Here is a 17,127-nt window from a genome sequence, read left to right on the forward strand (position 1 = left end):
ACAATGACTGTGTGGTGATGATGATGAGCTGAAGCAATGATGAAATACAACAGAGTAAACGCACAGCATAGACTGCACACACCTACACAAACATTTGTCACGATTCCAGTCAGTCAGAGGTACGGAGCCTCTTTTATTCAGACGTCTGTGTCACTTTTAACTGTCTACTCCTCCACCCTCTGCTCTCAGCTTGTTGTTTTGGTGTAAATGTGGTAACAGTAACATATGAGGAACTTTATTCAGCACCAGCAGCAGATTTCCTCTGGTTGGTTTCAGAAACTTGATTGGTCCATTCTGCTGACTGGAAGCATCAGAGCACCGTTCTTTGTAGACAGATGCTGTTTGCAAAATAATTAAATGGCATTTCATATAATTATTTTGTTTTGCTTATAATAACTTAATATAAATGTGGCTTCATGCTTGGCAAATGAAAGGTTGCTGGTTTGATTCCAGCTATAGACACTAACCTCTCTGGGATTGTGTCAGGATGGGTATTTAGTTTAAAACTGCCAAATCAAATGTGGAGCTTTAGCAACCTCCCGTGACACACAGTTGATATGTTACTGCAGGACTTTTGATGTAAGTTAAAGATTTTCTTTAAAAAAATAAAAATAAATAAAAAGTGAAAGACAGCAAATACTTGCAGTGTGGGTGTGAGCACACAAGCCTTTATTAATTATAGTAATGTATACTTTATCAGTCCCGGTGGGGAAATTACTCTCTACCATTGTGCCATTCACTCAGTGGGCAGCCACTAAGCAGGAGCACCAGGGAGCAGTGTGTAGAGATGGTACCGTGCTCTGGGGTACCTCAGGGTAGCAGTTCATTGGATTCAGACCCCCGACCTTCGATCACGGGCTGACCACTCTACCACTCCGTGCCCTAAAATGTTTTCGAGCCAGCCAGGAGTCGAACCTAGAATCTTCTGATCCGTAGTCAGACGCGTTATCCATTGCGCCACTGGCCCGTCGCTGTCAGATATCAGTACATCAGCACTATGATCGCAACAAATGAAACCTTGAATTTTTTTTAACCCGTTACCTGTGCTATGAGTTTAAGAAACTCTGTTAATTCAGGAAAAATTGGCTATTTTAAAGCTATAATTTGACTTTTTGGAGCCGTGTGACCTCATCTTTGTTCTGTGCTGAAAGCAGCTTCTTGATTCAGGCTGATTTTGTTTCCTCTGCTGTCTGACGGGGATTGATCCGCACAGACCACGGATGATTTAGTGACACTGTTTGTCACAAGATGTATGAAACACTGTGCGACACACACGACTGAATTCAACATGATATAAACAGATGTTTATAGGTGCTGTAATCACTGATTTTCCACCATAGTCAGGTTTAAATTAGCCTCTGATAGTGAAGCTAAACTTCACCACACGGTTAATATAAATTTACAGCTGCTACACTTTTTCTTAACTGATAATGCATCACTGTAAACTTCACCACAGTACCGCACTAAGCTGAAGAAAACGGCCTATCTGAACTGATCATTAGTTCTGGTCTGTCAGACATTTTCTACAAGCGCTTTAAATGATTGTGCAGATAATAATCTGGTGTTTCACTGTGTTTCATGAACAGGAGGGATGTTTGCTGTTTGGCACTGATCCAGCAGGACACCTGAGAAAACAGAAAAGCAGCTTCTAAATAAATTGAGCAGAAAAGAAAAAAACACAATATTAGTCATTTGATTGTAATCTTATACCTAATCGGTGTATATGTATAAACTATTTCCCAGGAAACCTGAATTCAAACGTTTCAGACTGTTTGCATCAAAGCGCCCTCTGGTGGAACTCCTCTCCCTGACCTACAGTCTTTAAACCAGGAAGTCCCTCATATATTAATCAGTTTCTGGAGCTCTGAGAAAGTTTTACAAATGAAAATCATCCAAGAATTCAAAACACATCATTCAAAGTCTCATGTTTATATCAGGAGGTTTTCTTTAACAGTCTATAAATCTATGAAGGAAATTTTTTGTTTGTTTTTGTTGAAATACCAAAAGTGAACAATGCTACCGATAATATAATAGTATGATGACGGTGACAGGTGTGATGTAACCTGAAAGCAGAAGTTAGTTTAGCTGATTTAGGAAAAGTGAGTGTTGCACCAGGTTAATCTGACAGCAGGTTCAATCATGGCCTGTGCTGCCATCTGCTGAGACAGTTCAGCTGACCTGGAGAGAAAGTAGGAAGAAAAACATTGTCAGTGAGCACCGTCTCTTTCATGAGGAGGGACGGGGAAGAATGAATCCTGTGGTCAAAGGCAGAGAAGGAAATGAGATCTCTGCTCTCCTTGTCTCTAATTTCCCTTATATTTATTTATTTTTGTGATTCTGCATTTATCAAAGCTCCTCTATGTGAATATGGAGATCGATTACTATCAATCTGTGAGGAGAAATCTATGGAGACATTTAACAGCAAAGTCAACCAATATGATTATTGATAGGTCTGCATCAAATTACAAAGAACTGTGCACACATTTTAAGAAACTCCTTTGATTTCCTGACACAAATATCTAAACACCAGTGGCTCCCTGGATCACTATCCTCCTGCTGTGGACCTACTTTATGAAGTATTATTTATGCTTGTGCATTAATTACTTTTATCCGCCCCTGCTGCCAAGCATTGACACTGTCTGTGCCAACAAAGCAAAAGTTCCCTTCTCCAATTACAAGCGAGGTACTGAGGGTGAAGCAACAGAAGTCCTCCCCCCGGTTGGCACAACCAGTGTCAGCGGCACAAATGATTGACAGCATCTTTATCCAAAAACAAGAATGGGCGTGGTAAAGGTTTTAGAAGATAGACTAACCTGAGGTTAGTAACCTCCCTAACAATCCACATAATGGGAATCGTGCACTTTGACTGTGCTTCATGAAACATGTTTGCTGTAACATCTCCGTGGCTCTGCTGGACTTTACTGTCTGTCTCCCTCCTGGGCTTTACCTGTGCAGGTGAGTTTGGTTTTAAATCCTATCGATTTATTTCTTACACGCTGTTAGATGTTAGAGCTGCTTTAGGTTGGGCCACTCACAGAGAGGACGCAGGTCTCCTGTCAACAAAACTCTTCTGTCATGTGAGAAAGTGGATGTTAGTTTTTAAATGTACTCACACACATTTACATAACAGTTTGTATAATGAAGCTGTGAAGAGAAGAGTCTGCTGTAAAAGACTTTAAAGCGGTGTCAGATAAACATGGACAAACTGCTGTAAAGGTTTATTATTATTGATTTATCCTTCAGACACTTCTGATAATAGAAAATCTACATTTACTTCAACCATCACTCCTTAAATCCCCTCAGCTCTGTACGATTAACATGAATCACTGGTGACCCTCTGTGTAGTAGCTGGATCCCCTTTTCCCAAAAAAGCAGGAACCTGGGTGAACCACCGAAAGCAAAGGTTCCTTATTCTTTGTAGAAATGACTCTAAATTCATGCCAGTGATTATTGATCTGGAATTTGGAGATGATGAATCAGAATAATCTTTTGTCTTCGCAGCAGAATTAAGATGTAAGACGTTCATGCCAATGTAGCTGTTTTCTGTGTTATTGCCAAGACTGCAGTGTCATATTAATGAGTACAGTACATGTTACTGATGGTAGCTGTGTATGTGATTCCCATGTAAATACATTCAGTTGAGGAAGATGACAGAGAAGAGGACAATACTGCACATACACAGGCAGGTATTTAGATAAACACTTTATTTATCCACAGAGGGAAACTCACAGGAGCTCATTTAAAAACAAAACCCTTCAGTCATAATTGTAAAAGTACTAAACAGATAGAAATGAGTTCTCACTCAATGTGACCAAAACTACAATTATGTTATCTGGAAACTGTAGAAAATATTCTGTAGTAAAATTGTTGATAAATAATGTTAAAGTCTGTCTGTAACTATGGAAAATAGTCTAATATAAATCCGACCGTGACCTGGATACACTGTGAGGATTCTCTCTTACTGTTACGCTCATGGCAAGATGCAGGTTAAATGAGGAAGCAGTATTTCTGCTTCCTTTGGTGTTAGCAGTGGTATCAGACAGGGTGGGATTTTGTCTTGAATTTTATTTAATTTATGTGCTGATGACTTTTCCATACAGCTGGCAGCCTGTAACACTGGGAGTATATTAGGATAATCGGCTTAATTTGAACTGACATACTCTTGAGGTTCATAAAAAGGTGAAACACCTCAGTCACTTTAATACTGATCAAATGAAGGATGATGACATATACAGACAATACTGTAAGTTCTATGTGCAGACAAATACATTTGCACACAAATTCGGCTTTTTTCAGATTCTGTTAAAGTGGCTTTGTAGCATAATGGACACCGATCTATACTGCCCCCTTGTGGTCAACTTGCTACAAACAATGCAGCATGCAGAAGCTGTATACTTTACTAATCACTTAGATTTCAATACTTAGAGGAGAGTGGTGAAGCCTGAGGCAACACATGTAAAACTTCACATCAAACTTTATGTAAGCTTCAGAAAACATCTGCATGATTAAGATTTAGAGAGCACACTAACATTCTGTTTTTGAAGTTCATGGATTGCATAAAATTTAAAGTAAAATTAAAACTAAAACCACAACAACAGGTTGGTTCCAGTTCTCAGAGTGTCTGCTCCTCTCTCTCTTTGTCTCCTCAACAGGATCATTTGTAGTGAATGTGACTCAGACCTCCTATCAGGCAGAGGAGAACCACAACATCACACTGGAGTGGACGTTCACAGTAGAAACAGGCAGATCCCCCACATATCTAATAATTTACTGTGACCTGATAACTGGTAATAAATCCTCACTCCTGTATCATGTCCACAATGGTGCTGAAGTCTCAGAGTCTCAGGATAAAAAGTTTTCAGGGCGAGTTCAGGGTGACAAAGACGCCCTCAGAGAAGGACGAATCAGACTCCAGCTGTGCAAACTCAGGACTGAGGACTCGGGTCAATACAAGTGTAAAGTAAACACAGATTATGGTCTCAGCTCTGCGAGCTGCAGACTCAACGTCACTGGTAAGTTTTAACAAGTCAAAGCTGAACAATCACTTTTATATTTATGGTCTGTTAAACTTTTATGTGCAATGATTGTGATTAACAACTGAAAAACATGATGTGTTCTTCATGTCAAACATGGTTCTCATTTTATTTGTCTGTTACAGCAGCTACATCACAAGAAGAGAGAGACTGGAAGATTATTACAATTGTCCTGACAGCAGCAGCAGCATTAGTAGCTCTGCTGATGTGCGCTTTACTTTGGACTGTGTTTAGAAAAAAGTGCTGAACTTCTGTACAGCTGTAAACATCCAGAGTCACTAAACCAAGGTACTTCATGCCTTTGACGTCTCCTTCAAGTATAACAAGTTACATGTTGATATGAACAGTGTAAATGAACTGATTCTTATATGTTGCTTTTGTAATTGACCTGAGCATTTCAAATGTTTTATATAAACTTCCGCATTCACACACATTCATACAAGAACCTTTTGTTTGTATGTCTGTTCTATACAAGTCCTTTTTGTATAACACGAATAGATAGAAATATATGTAGATATTAATAATGCTCTATGTTTTACAAACCCCATTTTCAAAAGCATTGGGAAGCTTTCTAAAACTGCAATAAAAACTAAAATGTGGTCATTCACTTTAACTTTAATTTAACAGGCAAATTAACAGAGAAAAGATTTTCAGTGTTTTTAGTAACAAACTCATTTCTATTTGATAAACACATTTAGAAATTGATGCCTGCAACCCCCTCACCTTTTAATTTCACATCTTAATCTTTCTGAAAATGAAGAAACTCATTTTTACAAATGTACAAGTGGAAATTCTTCCTGATTCTTTTCACGAGGGCGATGTAAGCCTCAACTGATGGTGTCTTCACATATGTGGAAATCCTCCACACCATCACAGAGGCTGGTCTTTGCACCTTTCTCTGATAACAGCGTGGAGCTTTTTCTTCTTTGAAACGTTGAATTGAATGTCTGAAGTACTGCTGAGCCCATGTGGCCGTCAGTCAGTTTTTACTGATAATAATAAAAAATGTCTGTGAAAACTTTCAGTGTGGGTTTATCCACACAGGCTGTTTGTTACGTCATTTTGTTTTTAGGCCAAAAAGGAAAGTCTTTTCAGGGTTAAAGTGTTTCTTTTGATTTTAGCTGCCAGCTATTAGTTGTCAGCTAACAGACAATGAGTCACTCTCACATGTGTCAGGTCTTCAGTTACTACCAGAGGGTACAGAGGAAACTTCCTGCAGGAAATAAGCAAAGTGCCCTCATCTAACATGGTACAAATGTTTCTTTCATTTAGCATCATATTGGCTTTGATACAAAGTAACTCAATTGTCTGGATGGTTTGAGGCTAAGAGACGTGAGACCAACACTAACCCTGTAACACGATAAATTTGTGTTATCTTAACCCTTTATGTTTTAGTTATGAGTTAAAGAAATGCTCTTAATTTCAGGAACAAAAATGAACTATTTTAAAAAATATCATTTGACTTTTGGAGCTGTGTGACCTCTGATTCGTTCTGTGCAAAAAGCCGCTTCGTGACTCAGACTGTGCTGGAGGAGACGTAACAGAAAGGGAATCATCCACACAATAGGGGTCAGAAGGAGTGTGAAAAATGTTAAGTTCTTCCTGTACTGTGTGAATATTTGATGATCTGAGTAGAAATTTGTCCTGACATTTAAAAGAACAAGTCAGCAGACAAATACATTAAAATGCAGTTAAGCCAGAATGTCATGCAGATGCTAAATTGGGCAAAAAAATTTTTTTTTCGTTTCCAAAGACTTTAATGACAAAACATCTTAAATGTGACATCAAAACATCTGGAATAATAATTTAACTCTCAACATCAAAATAAATATTCATTACTATTTAATTGACAGCGGTTTAATTATGATGGTCAGCTGAGGGGATGGACCAAGAGCCAGGATAAAGATGGATTTTAAACTGAATTATTCAATTATTCAGCAAAGATGCCTCAGAAGATAGAAGATCAATTCTTCTTTGGGAGTTTTGGAGCAATCACAAAAAAAAAGATGAACACGAGAAGTAACAAACCAGAAGCTATCAGCCCATAACGTCCTCTACTGACTCCACCCTCCTTCCCTCCACCCTCCTTCCCTCCATCCTCTGTGCCTCCTCCTGTCTGACCTGCAGGTGAGAAACAGGTGTGAGGTGTCAGCTGTCAGGTAGGTGATGAGTGAAGAACAGAACAGAATCCATTTCCTCTTCAAACTGCTGTCAGACATTATCTACTGCACTCTGATCACATCACTCAGACCAGCTGCTTTCTACAAAGTCTCATCAACAACATCTTTAGAAACAAACATCAACAACCAGGAAGCAGCTTCACCTCTGATCACACACACACTCAACTCTACTCACTCACCTGGAGGATCAACACTTTACCTGATGGAAGTTTTTTATGTGTCTAATAGCTTTGCTTATATTTGTAAATGTATTTAAATAACATGTAGTCAAGATGATTTATGGATGGGTTATGTGTAAAGTAAAAAAAAAAAAGAAGCTATAAAAGCTATTTGAAAAATTAAACTTATGGCAAATGCATTATTGTTCCCACTGTGTCTTCAGCCATCTGCCACTAGGTCAGGCTGTAGCCAAAGCATCGTTAGCTGTTTTTTATTATTATTATTATTTTAGATTTTACGTCTTATAGAGATGGTTGTCATGAATTTTGGGAGAATGTGCATCAGTCATAATGCCACACGCTACAGCTGATGATATTTCTTTTTCAGATGTTAATTTGGCAAATTTATCAGATCATATTAGATATTTTAATATTATATGACATCTTTTTCAGTAATGTTTTTTAATAATGCACAAAAATGTTTAATTTATTAAAAATGCATTTTTCTCCATTCTCTTTGTAATTTTGTATAACGTGTTTAAAGTACAATGTGACATGTTTATGCGCTATGCCGCTATGTGACATTTAAAATGTGATCATGATTGTACTAATCGATTAGTTGATTGGCTGAGTAACGTGGGGTAATTTCCTTGGTACCAGGAACATCCCGATCACAGGATGTCCCTGTACCTGTCCCACAGTCACACAGCCAGTTTAGATCTGGCAACGGTTTTCCTTTGCTCTGTGTGTAAAGAGCAATTTCTTCTCCAAGCTCAAAAACATCGTTTGGGCACTTTGCTCCTAATCAGCCACCTTACTTATGTGTAAGAGAATCTGTCAGCGATGAGAGGGGGTGTGACCAGGGAGACAGCCAGTGAACCGTCGACAGCACTTTATCCAATAACAAGCATGGGCGTTGGGAAAAATAAAAAAACAGGAACCAAAAACACGACTCCTTCCATCACCCAACATAACTTCCGTTTGTGAACTTTAAGTGTGCTTCGTGAAACATGTTTGCTGTAACATCTCTGTGGCTCTGCTGGACTTTGCTGTCTGTCTCCCTCGTGGGCTTTACCTGTGCAGGTGAGTTTGATTTTAAAATCCTATCGATTTATTTTTTCCTCACAGAGATCATCCTATGTATGCAGATGACCTGGTTATTTTAAGTCCCAGTAGTGCTGGATTACAGCAGCTTCTGAATATGCTGTGCAATATGATATAAAGAACAATGCTGATAAAAGTGTTGATATGTAGAGCCAAGCAGGACAAACAGCTAAATTTCCCTCTGTTAAAACGGTCCAAAAAACCCTCGAGGTTCATAAAAAGGTGAAATACCTCAGTCACTTTATTCCTGATCAAATAAATGATGATGACGTATAGATACAACGCTGTAAGCTCGATGTGCAGGCAAATGCATTTCCACGCAAATTCAGCTTTTGTTCACTTCCAGTTAAAGTGACTCGTTTTGTTTAAAGCTTATTGCACACAGCTATGTACTACCTCCGGAGGTCATCTTACAAGCAGTAGCTGAGAGTGTTTGGATTTTTAAAGCACTTTTAAGGAAGTTAATGTTCACTTTTAGAGAATGACTGCATGGCTCCACTAACGGTAATTTATTTTTTTTTATTATGTCTTTTATTGGGACAGCTGTTGAACATAACTGTCATGAATCGCTGTGCGGCAGGCAGGAGTTGGACCCAAAATGCAAGACTCGCAGACTCAGGGGATGAACTCAAAAATCACAACTTTATTTGCTGGTAGGACAAACTAAACTAAACTAAACTAAGAACTCACAGAGAGACACTGGGAGATCCACACAGCATGAGGGACAACGCAACACTGACTCAGAGAAATACAGGGTTTAAATACACTGGGGAGTAACGAGGGGGAATGAGACACAGAAGGAGAGCACAGCTGGGAGAAATCAGGACTGACGAGACAAGCAAAGCAGGACACATTCACATAAGACATGGACCTTCAAAGTAAAACAGGAAGGATCACACAGAGACGCGAACTTGACACAGTGGAGACAGCAACTAAGAAACACAGCGACATAAACCATAAGGCAGAGGACTCTAAGAACCAAAATACACAGAGGGGAACTCAAACATGCAGACACAGACTTACACAGAACAGAGGGGACACAGAGAAACATGAAGGGCAAGGGATCGAAACTAGAAACCATAGAATAACTCACACAAGTACAATAATACAAACATCACAAAGAACTAAAAACGCTGGGTCAGGGCACCCAGGACCGTGACAATAACAGTAGTTTGCCTTTTTAAACTTTCTTTGCTGTCACATTTTAACTTATAATTGAAAAATAAAGAAGACAGAAAAAGAAGAGAAAAGAAAAGAAGAAGAGAAAAAAAAACTAGGGTTAGGAGGCAGCAGGGCAGGTAGGTTTACGTAGTACTCAGGGTTGTAACATCATACACAAAATCACACCTCATATGCTTAACATAGTCTGTCCATTTAGACCATATTCCGTAGAAGGTATCCCTCTGAAGTTTAAGAGAAAATTAGTTAAAGTGACTCGTTTTGTTTAAAGCTTATTGCACACAGCTATGTACTACCTCCGGAGGTCATCTTACAAGCAGTAGCTGAGAGTGTTTGGATTTTTAAAGCACTTTTAAGGAAGTTAATGTTCACTTTTAGAGAACGACTGCATGGCTCCACTAACGGTAAAATTTTAACACACAGATGTGACAGTGAGTTGTTCCCGTTACTCATCCAGTCTGAGGAAGCACTGCTTGAAGTCATTGTGTATTTACTGATTTCTTTTAAGTCATTGTGTATTTTATGTATTTTGTGGTTTTATATCTGTACAAATATTTCATATATTTTTTTATTAAGGTGTATCTGTTCTGTTTTGTTTAGAACTATGGACATAAAGTCTGTCAATAAAGATTGATTGATTAAAACATGCACAAGCTTAAGTGTGAAGAAGCATCTCTGTATGGAGAGATGCTTTGTAGCAATAATTTACATTACAAATCCCTCTGTGTACTTCCCTGGTCACTTAGATTTCAATACTTAGAGGACAGTGGTGAAGCCTGAGGCAACACATCTAAAACTTCACATCAAACTTCATGTAAACTTCAGAAAACATCTGCATGATTAAGATTTAGAGAGCACACTAACATTCTGTTTTTGAAGTTCATGGATTGCATAAAATTTAAAGTAAAATTAAAACCAAAACCTCTAAACTAAAGTTCTCAGAGTGTCTGCTCCTCTCTCTGTCTTTGTCTCCTCAACAGGATCAGTTGTAGTGAATGTGACTCAGACCTCCTACCAGGCCGAGGAGAACTACAACATCACACTGGAGTGGACGTTCACAGTAGAAACAGGCAGATATCTAAACATCTACTGTGAACTGATAACTGATGATAAACTCTCAGTCCTGTATCGTGTCCATAATGGTGCTGAAGTCTCAGAGTCTCAGGATGAAAAGTTTTCAGGACGAGTTCAGGGTGACAAAGACGCCCTCAGAGAAGAACGAATCAGACTGAAGCTGTGCAGACTCAGGACTGAGGACTCGGGTCAATGCAAGTGTCAAGTAAACACAGATTATGGCTCCAGCTCTGCAAGCTGCAGACTCAACATCACTGGTAAGTTTTAACAAGTCAAAACTGAACAATCACTTTTATATTTATGTTCTGTTCAACTTTTATTTGCCATGTTTGTGATTTATGACTGAAAAACATGAAGTGTTGTTCATGTCAAACATCCTGATGGTTCTCATTTTATTTCTGCACAAGTAGATATTTTCATGTCTTTTACAGCAGCTGCTGAGCAGAGATCAACTTCACCACCACAAGAAGAGAGAAAGGACTGGAAGAATACTTTAATTTTCCTGACAGCAGCAGCAGCATTATTAACTCTGCTGATGTGGAATTTATTTTCGGTCGTGCTGAGAAAGAAACGAGAGAGACCAAACTTCTATGCACCTCTAAACTCTCAGGGACAGACTCTATAAACCAAGATACTCCCTGCCTTTGACGTCTGCTTTAAGTATAACAAGTTAGTTGTTGATATGAACTGTAAATTACCTTAATTTCTTTTTAAATTTACTTTTGCTTTTGTAATTTACCTTAATTTTAATTGTCTTGACAACAGCATCAGTATTTTTCCCAGTCAGTATTTTGCTGATGGTTTTCACTTTACTTTGGGAACTTTTTTCTAAACACAGTCCAAACTTCTGTCCAGCTTCTATCAGCAAAAGAGTCACCATGTGGGTACATGTGGGTTCAGGGGTCATATGAGTTTACATGTGTTTAATAGAGTTTTATTTAATGAAACCATTATGTGTTTTAATTAAACTATTTTTAAAAGGATTGTATAGGTCTCAGAGCTCAGTTATTTAGACATAGATGATTTAATTTAACTAGTATAGGGGTATTTTAACTAGTTAGGATCATTCTGCTTTTTATTTAGTGCTCTGAAACACACAGAGGCTTGTTGATCACACATGGATGATTTAACTACTTTAGGAGCATTTTACTTTTTTCTTTAGTGCTCCGAAAAGACACAGAGGCTAATAGTTTTAAATAGAGTACCACAAACAACAACAGGTATTCCTTTAGAAATAAACTTTTCTTGTGATACTTCTAAAACCACATATTCTTAACTCTGCAACAGTTAGACAGAGTGGGTTACAGTTAGGCCCCCAACAGTCAGCAAAACAATTCATAAAACAATAAAAGAGGCTCCCTTTACCAAGAGCATCCCAGCACACATCCCAACTGTAGTTCCATATGTTAGGTTTTGTATTGTTGATTGTCATTTATGCTTAGAAATATTTAACCATATATGCTTAGAGGTGTATAATCAATTGTGTAGTGACAGGATGTGTGATCTTTAGCAGGCCGCAAAGGCTTGGTGTGTATTCCACACTGGAATGCACACCTACATCCTGAAGAGGTCGTACCTCGTTTAATTGTTTTATGGGAGGATAAACGTGGCTGTATCTCTTTTAGGTTAAGTGCCTTTTGTTTAGATTAACTGTTGGATTTTCCAGACCAGCAGGTTTAGGGAAGTCGTTTATGGGTTCACACTCTGACCCCCCCCCCCCCCCCCCCCCCCCCACACACACACACACAGTATTCTTTGTTCACATGTATACCTATGTAAGATGTTATATGTTAATGACCCTATGCATATTCATGTAACCACAATAAAAGGAGTGCTATGGGGGACCTGGCTGGGAGTCTGACAGAGGTCAAGTGGTGGGACGACGCTTGGCTCCAGGCAGGTCTCCCTCATGCATGAGTAAACCAGAGAACTTTGGTGCCTTGTGTCTTGCTTTTTGCTACGTAGCAAATTGTCCTTAACGTTCCAGCGAATAGGTTCAAGCTACAAACCTATCACCATAGTTTCCACATTTTTAATTACAAACAGTTCCATTATCTTATCCTATCATGTCAGAGGTCAACTGAAACCATGTCCAACTGAACCTCCAAAGGTTTTTCACATTTTCTTACACCCCACACCTTTATCTCTACAGGAAGACAATTACACCTCCTACTGACTAACCGAACCACCATAGTTTTTCCACCTTTCTCTTTACAACCTCCTCTTTATATCAGCATCTCAGAACCCAACTGAAACCAAGTCCACCTATATAAAAACACCCCATCACACCACGCAGTATTTTCTTCAGCACAACTGCCGCAAGGTATATCGTTTTAACTTTTTTTTTTGGACCCCAGACACAGCGGTGTGAGGTAGTTAGCACACAATTTGGTCATGAAGAAAACATCGTTTGTTTGGAACACAACAGCTGAGAGGTAGAATTCATAGCTGTTCATAAGAGTTTAATTTAATCAAACCTCATTTTACGGAGCTAAGTGGCTCCTCATCACTAGCCAATTCACCATTTTATTTAAATGTCTGAATTTTCGGAATGAGGATCCAAGAGGGACACAGAGGCTGCTAGTTTTAACGCACCAGGATGCAAATATAAATAAAAGCCTCACTATCCTGAGAGCCTAGCTGCAGCGACACCTTTCTTTCACACGGATTCCTGGATGTGCATTGAGCCGACTTTGTTACCCGCACAGAGCATTTCTGACAGTCGGGAGCTGCTTATCCTCCTGACTACCAGCAATGCACAACTGTCCTCTGTAGAGCACCTTTCTAAACCTGAATATCTCCCATGCAATGCATACTACAGAATTGCCTCCTTTTGGTATCTACAGATACCAAAAAAAAAAAAAAAAAAAAAAGAAAAATTATATATATATATATATATATATATATATATATATATATATATATATATATATATATATATATATATACCTTCCTGCGAGGTAAGGAATATATAAAGTCACCCTGCAACATTCACAAAGGGCAAAGGATTCTGGTAGTGATGGGCAGATGAAGCCTCATGAAGCACTGAAGCTTTTCATCCAATTGGTTCACCCCAACGCGAAGCTTCTTGAAGCTTCATTTGCTCTAGTAGGACACCTACTGGACGTAAAAATATTAGTTGGCATGAATTTGAAGAGTGTGGCATTTTGCACACAGCCTGTAAATGTCAACAACAAAAGTAGTGTGTAAAACATGTATATTGTAGTGATGGCAGTATACTGTGTATATTTATACTGGCAGTATGGAAAATGATTATTTGCGGCAAAGTTCGAACCGCTTCCTGAACCAGTCACGTGGTACAACCGGGCAGCGAGGCTTCGGACGTCATCATTTTCAGCTCCTCCCATAAATGAAGCAAGCCTCGATACGCGCTTCGCGGAAACGCCCCCTCCATTACTCGACACACGCTCCGAAGCCTCGATACAGAACGTCCCATCACTAGTTGAAACAGAAATCACAAAAATAGAAAATAAACCTGCACATATTTGATTCCTCTTGTTTTTATTTGTATCCAGTGCTGTGGGTGGTTAAGATTCCTGATTGTCTTAAACATTGACATGAAGGCAAAATGCTGCGTAACAAAGTATATTCCAGATGTGAACACAAATAGCTTTTTTAAGCAGATGTTTGCTGTGCTTGCATTACTTTCTTTTCTGGAAATGTATAATTTGAGTTGATCTTAATGAACCACTGGGTCACTCTCCAGGGACAGACTGGAAACAGAGACATGTGGAGACAGTTCATTTCCAGGTGGGGGAACTGGCTTGTTTCCACAGTATTCATGAAAGATAACCACAGTCCTGTTCCACTCTTTGTCTACAACAGGAAATGGGTGTTTCATCTCTGAAACATGCATACACAGGCAGAAGATCCACTGAAACAAAATGTTGAAGCAAAGCAAAACTAGGTCTTGATGTAGATGTAGGGTGATTATTTCTTGGTCACTATTTCTTTAGTTTTCACTTTTATTCACTGAAATGTCTCAATTGCATGTGTCTAACTGAAGTAATACCCTCTCCTGATGTCCTAGATCCTCCCAGCAGAGATGTGAGCAGAGGAGGAGACATGCGGCTCTTCTAAATTCTCTTTTTCAATCCCTCCATTTAAAAGCACAAGTTCACACTGCAGTAGTTGTGCCTCTTAAATATCTGCACATCCTCTACAGAGAAAACAACGGTGAGTAACAGGGACAGCTCCAGTTAAAAGGTTTATATCGCTGTCATAGCTCGCGGCAAAGTTTCGAACCACTTCCTGAAACAGTCACGTGGTACAGCCGGGCAGTGAGGCTTCGGACGTCATCATTTTCAGCTCCTCCCATAAATGAAGCAAGCCTCGCGGAAACGCCCCCTCCATTACTCGACACACGCTCCGAAGCCTCGATACAGAACGTCACATCACTAGATTCTGGGTAATCCTCAGAATAATGGAGGATTCCTGCGAGGTAAGGAATGCGCAAATGTCGTGGGGAGTGTGGAGCAGGGAAATTATTTTACTGCTATTGTTAAATAATCATCATTATTACCATTGCATTAATAATATAATCTGTAGTTTATATTGCATTCAGAGGTTGAACAGTGTGTCTTTCAGAAAAGGCTAAAAGTCACAGGCTGACAGGAAACAGGCTTGCAGAGAGTTTGCAGAAGTGAAACCAGTCTTAGGTTATTTTGAGCAGCAGGCCAGACGAGGCCATTTGAATTACTAGGTTATTCAAATTGATCATTGCTTTAACAATGTAACAGATAGCTTTAAGAAGGCTTAGGTTTTATGCATACAGGTATTAAATTAACTTTGTATTCCAGGTGCAGTTATAACTATTTTATACATATTGCATATCTGTGCTTATTTGAGTTGATGTTCAGGTTCATTAATGGTCTAAAGCTTCACTAGTGAGAGTGTCTAGATGATCCATGCTGAGGGAAAACTAGAACATAGAAGGAATTGCAATACATGCTTACAAAACATTTATATCAGGTCATTTTATATTAAGGTTTCATTAGAGGTTTTGATTAGAACATTTATTTAGCAGATGACATATACATAGTCTCAGTGAGCCTCTGGTCTGGTAAAAGGTCAGAAGTGCGAGAGGTGACATAGAGGCTGAGTGAGGTCGTGACACACACACTTTTAGTTAGATTTATTTAGAGGAGAGGTTAGTCATGTCTGGCTGTAACTGCAAAATTGTCTCGGTAAAAGAGGAACCGTTCCTTGTTGTCTCGGCAAAGAAAGAGGAACAAGACAAGAACTGAAAGGTAGACAGGAAGTGCCAGCCATGAAAATAGAAGATGATGTTCTTTCGAACGGTGGTAAAAGTCATTGTGGTGTTGATCTGATCTATGTATATAAATGTATCTGTGACGTTAGAGGGGCGTCATTAAATTTAAGCCCTGACAGTATAAAAATCTGTGTATGCTTTGAGTAAGTCGAAGACCACTTGCTGTCTGCGCACAGTGTTCTTCCCACACGTGTGTATTCATTAAAAATCATTGTTTGACCAAGAGCTTCTGGACCAAGGGTGGTTTGTACTCTCCTTCCTCAATTTTTGAACCTTAACAGGAGGAAAAATCATATCGCAGGCTGTTAAAGTAATACAGTCTGACCCGATTGTTTTTGTTGTTTATACATCATTTGTTGCAGGTCATTTCTCCAGTCTTTATGTTGAACTGAGTGCACGTTTATGTGAGATTTATTTATTGGGAGGAGAGGAAACAAAATGGGAGCATAGTTAGCTAACTCTGTTGTTGCTTTCCCGTTTAGATTTTGTGCCGATTGCCCACGACATTAAAAAGAAAGCATTCTAACCATTGCCTTTTTGTTGTGAATGCAGGTATGTGACTGTGCTACACTGTTTAGAGAATTTACATTGTTTCATGTACAGCTTTAAAATATATTTCTATATTCCTTTCATTAGGGAAATTTAACATGCAATGTTAATGGTGTTGAAGTTTTTCTATTTTGGTTGTATAAATTTACCACTATATGATCACACTGCGAGTGGAAATGTAATCCTGAGAATAATGGAGGATTCCTGCGAGATTTTGTGCTGATTGCCACGACATTAAAAAGAGAGCATTCTAACCATTGCCTTTTTGTTGTGAATGCAGATGAGAGAAGACACTACACAGAGGTCACACTAGCAACAAAAGCATTGATATATTGAAGAAAAAGAAATAGTGGAGAAAACAGAACAATAAAAGTTCAATAAACGAGATTAAATAACCCTAACCTTATTAACAATAGCATAAGACATCAAACTTTCTATAGAATAATTAAGAAATCAATCAGGAACAATAAAACCCAACAGAAAGCCACAAAATAGCTATTTTCACTTATAATCCCAAGCTCTGTCAATTCTGGAACATGACAAAACAATACACAAAT

At 38.8% G+C, this 17,127-nt stretch overlaps 1 protein-coding gene and 1 non-coding gene across 3 annotated transcripts; one reads left to right on the forward strand and one right to left on the reverse strand.

Moving 5' to 3' along the window:
• Positions 1-894: 894 nt before the first annotated feature.
• On the reverse strand, positions 895-967 carry trnar-acg (transfer RNA arginine (anticodon ACG)). Its single transcript has one exon. It is a non-coding gene; the product is annotated as a tRNA-Arg (tRNA).
• A 1,886-nt stretch (positions 968-2,853) lies between these two features.
• On the forward strand, positions 2,854-5,339 carry LOC113019554 (programmed cell death 1 ligand 1-like). Of its 2 annotated transcripts, XM_026163312.1 has the most exons (4): positions 2,854-2,955; positions 4,653-4,787; positions 4,863-5,012; positions 5,159-5,339. In XM_026163312.1, exons 1-4 carry the CDS (start codon positions 2,883-2,885, stop codon positions 5,278-5,280), a joined length of 480 nt encoding a protein of 159 aa, XP_026019097.1. In that variant the 5' UTR covers positions 2,854-2,882; the 3' UTR covers positions 5,281-5,339. The 2 variants fall into 2 exon arrangements, with proteins under 2 accessions (XP_026019097.1, XP_026019096.1); XM_026163311.1 differs by having other exon boundaries at positions 4,653-5,012.
• The last annotated feature ends 11,788 nt before the right edge of the window (positions 5,340-17,127 follow it).

The sequence above is a fragment of the Astatotilapia calliptera genome, chromosome 3, assembly GCF_900246225.1.
Source record: "Astatotilapia calliptera chromosome 3, fAstCal1.2, whole genome shotgun sequence".
Lineage (NCBI taxonomy): Eukaryota > Metazoa > Chordata > Actinopteri > Cichliformes > Cichlidae > Astatotilapia > Astatotilapia calliptera.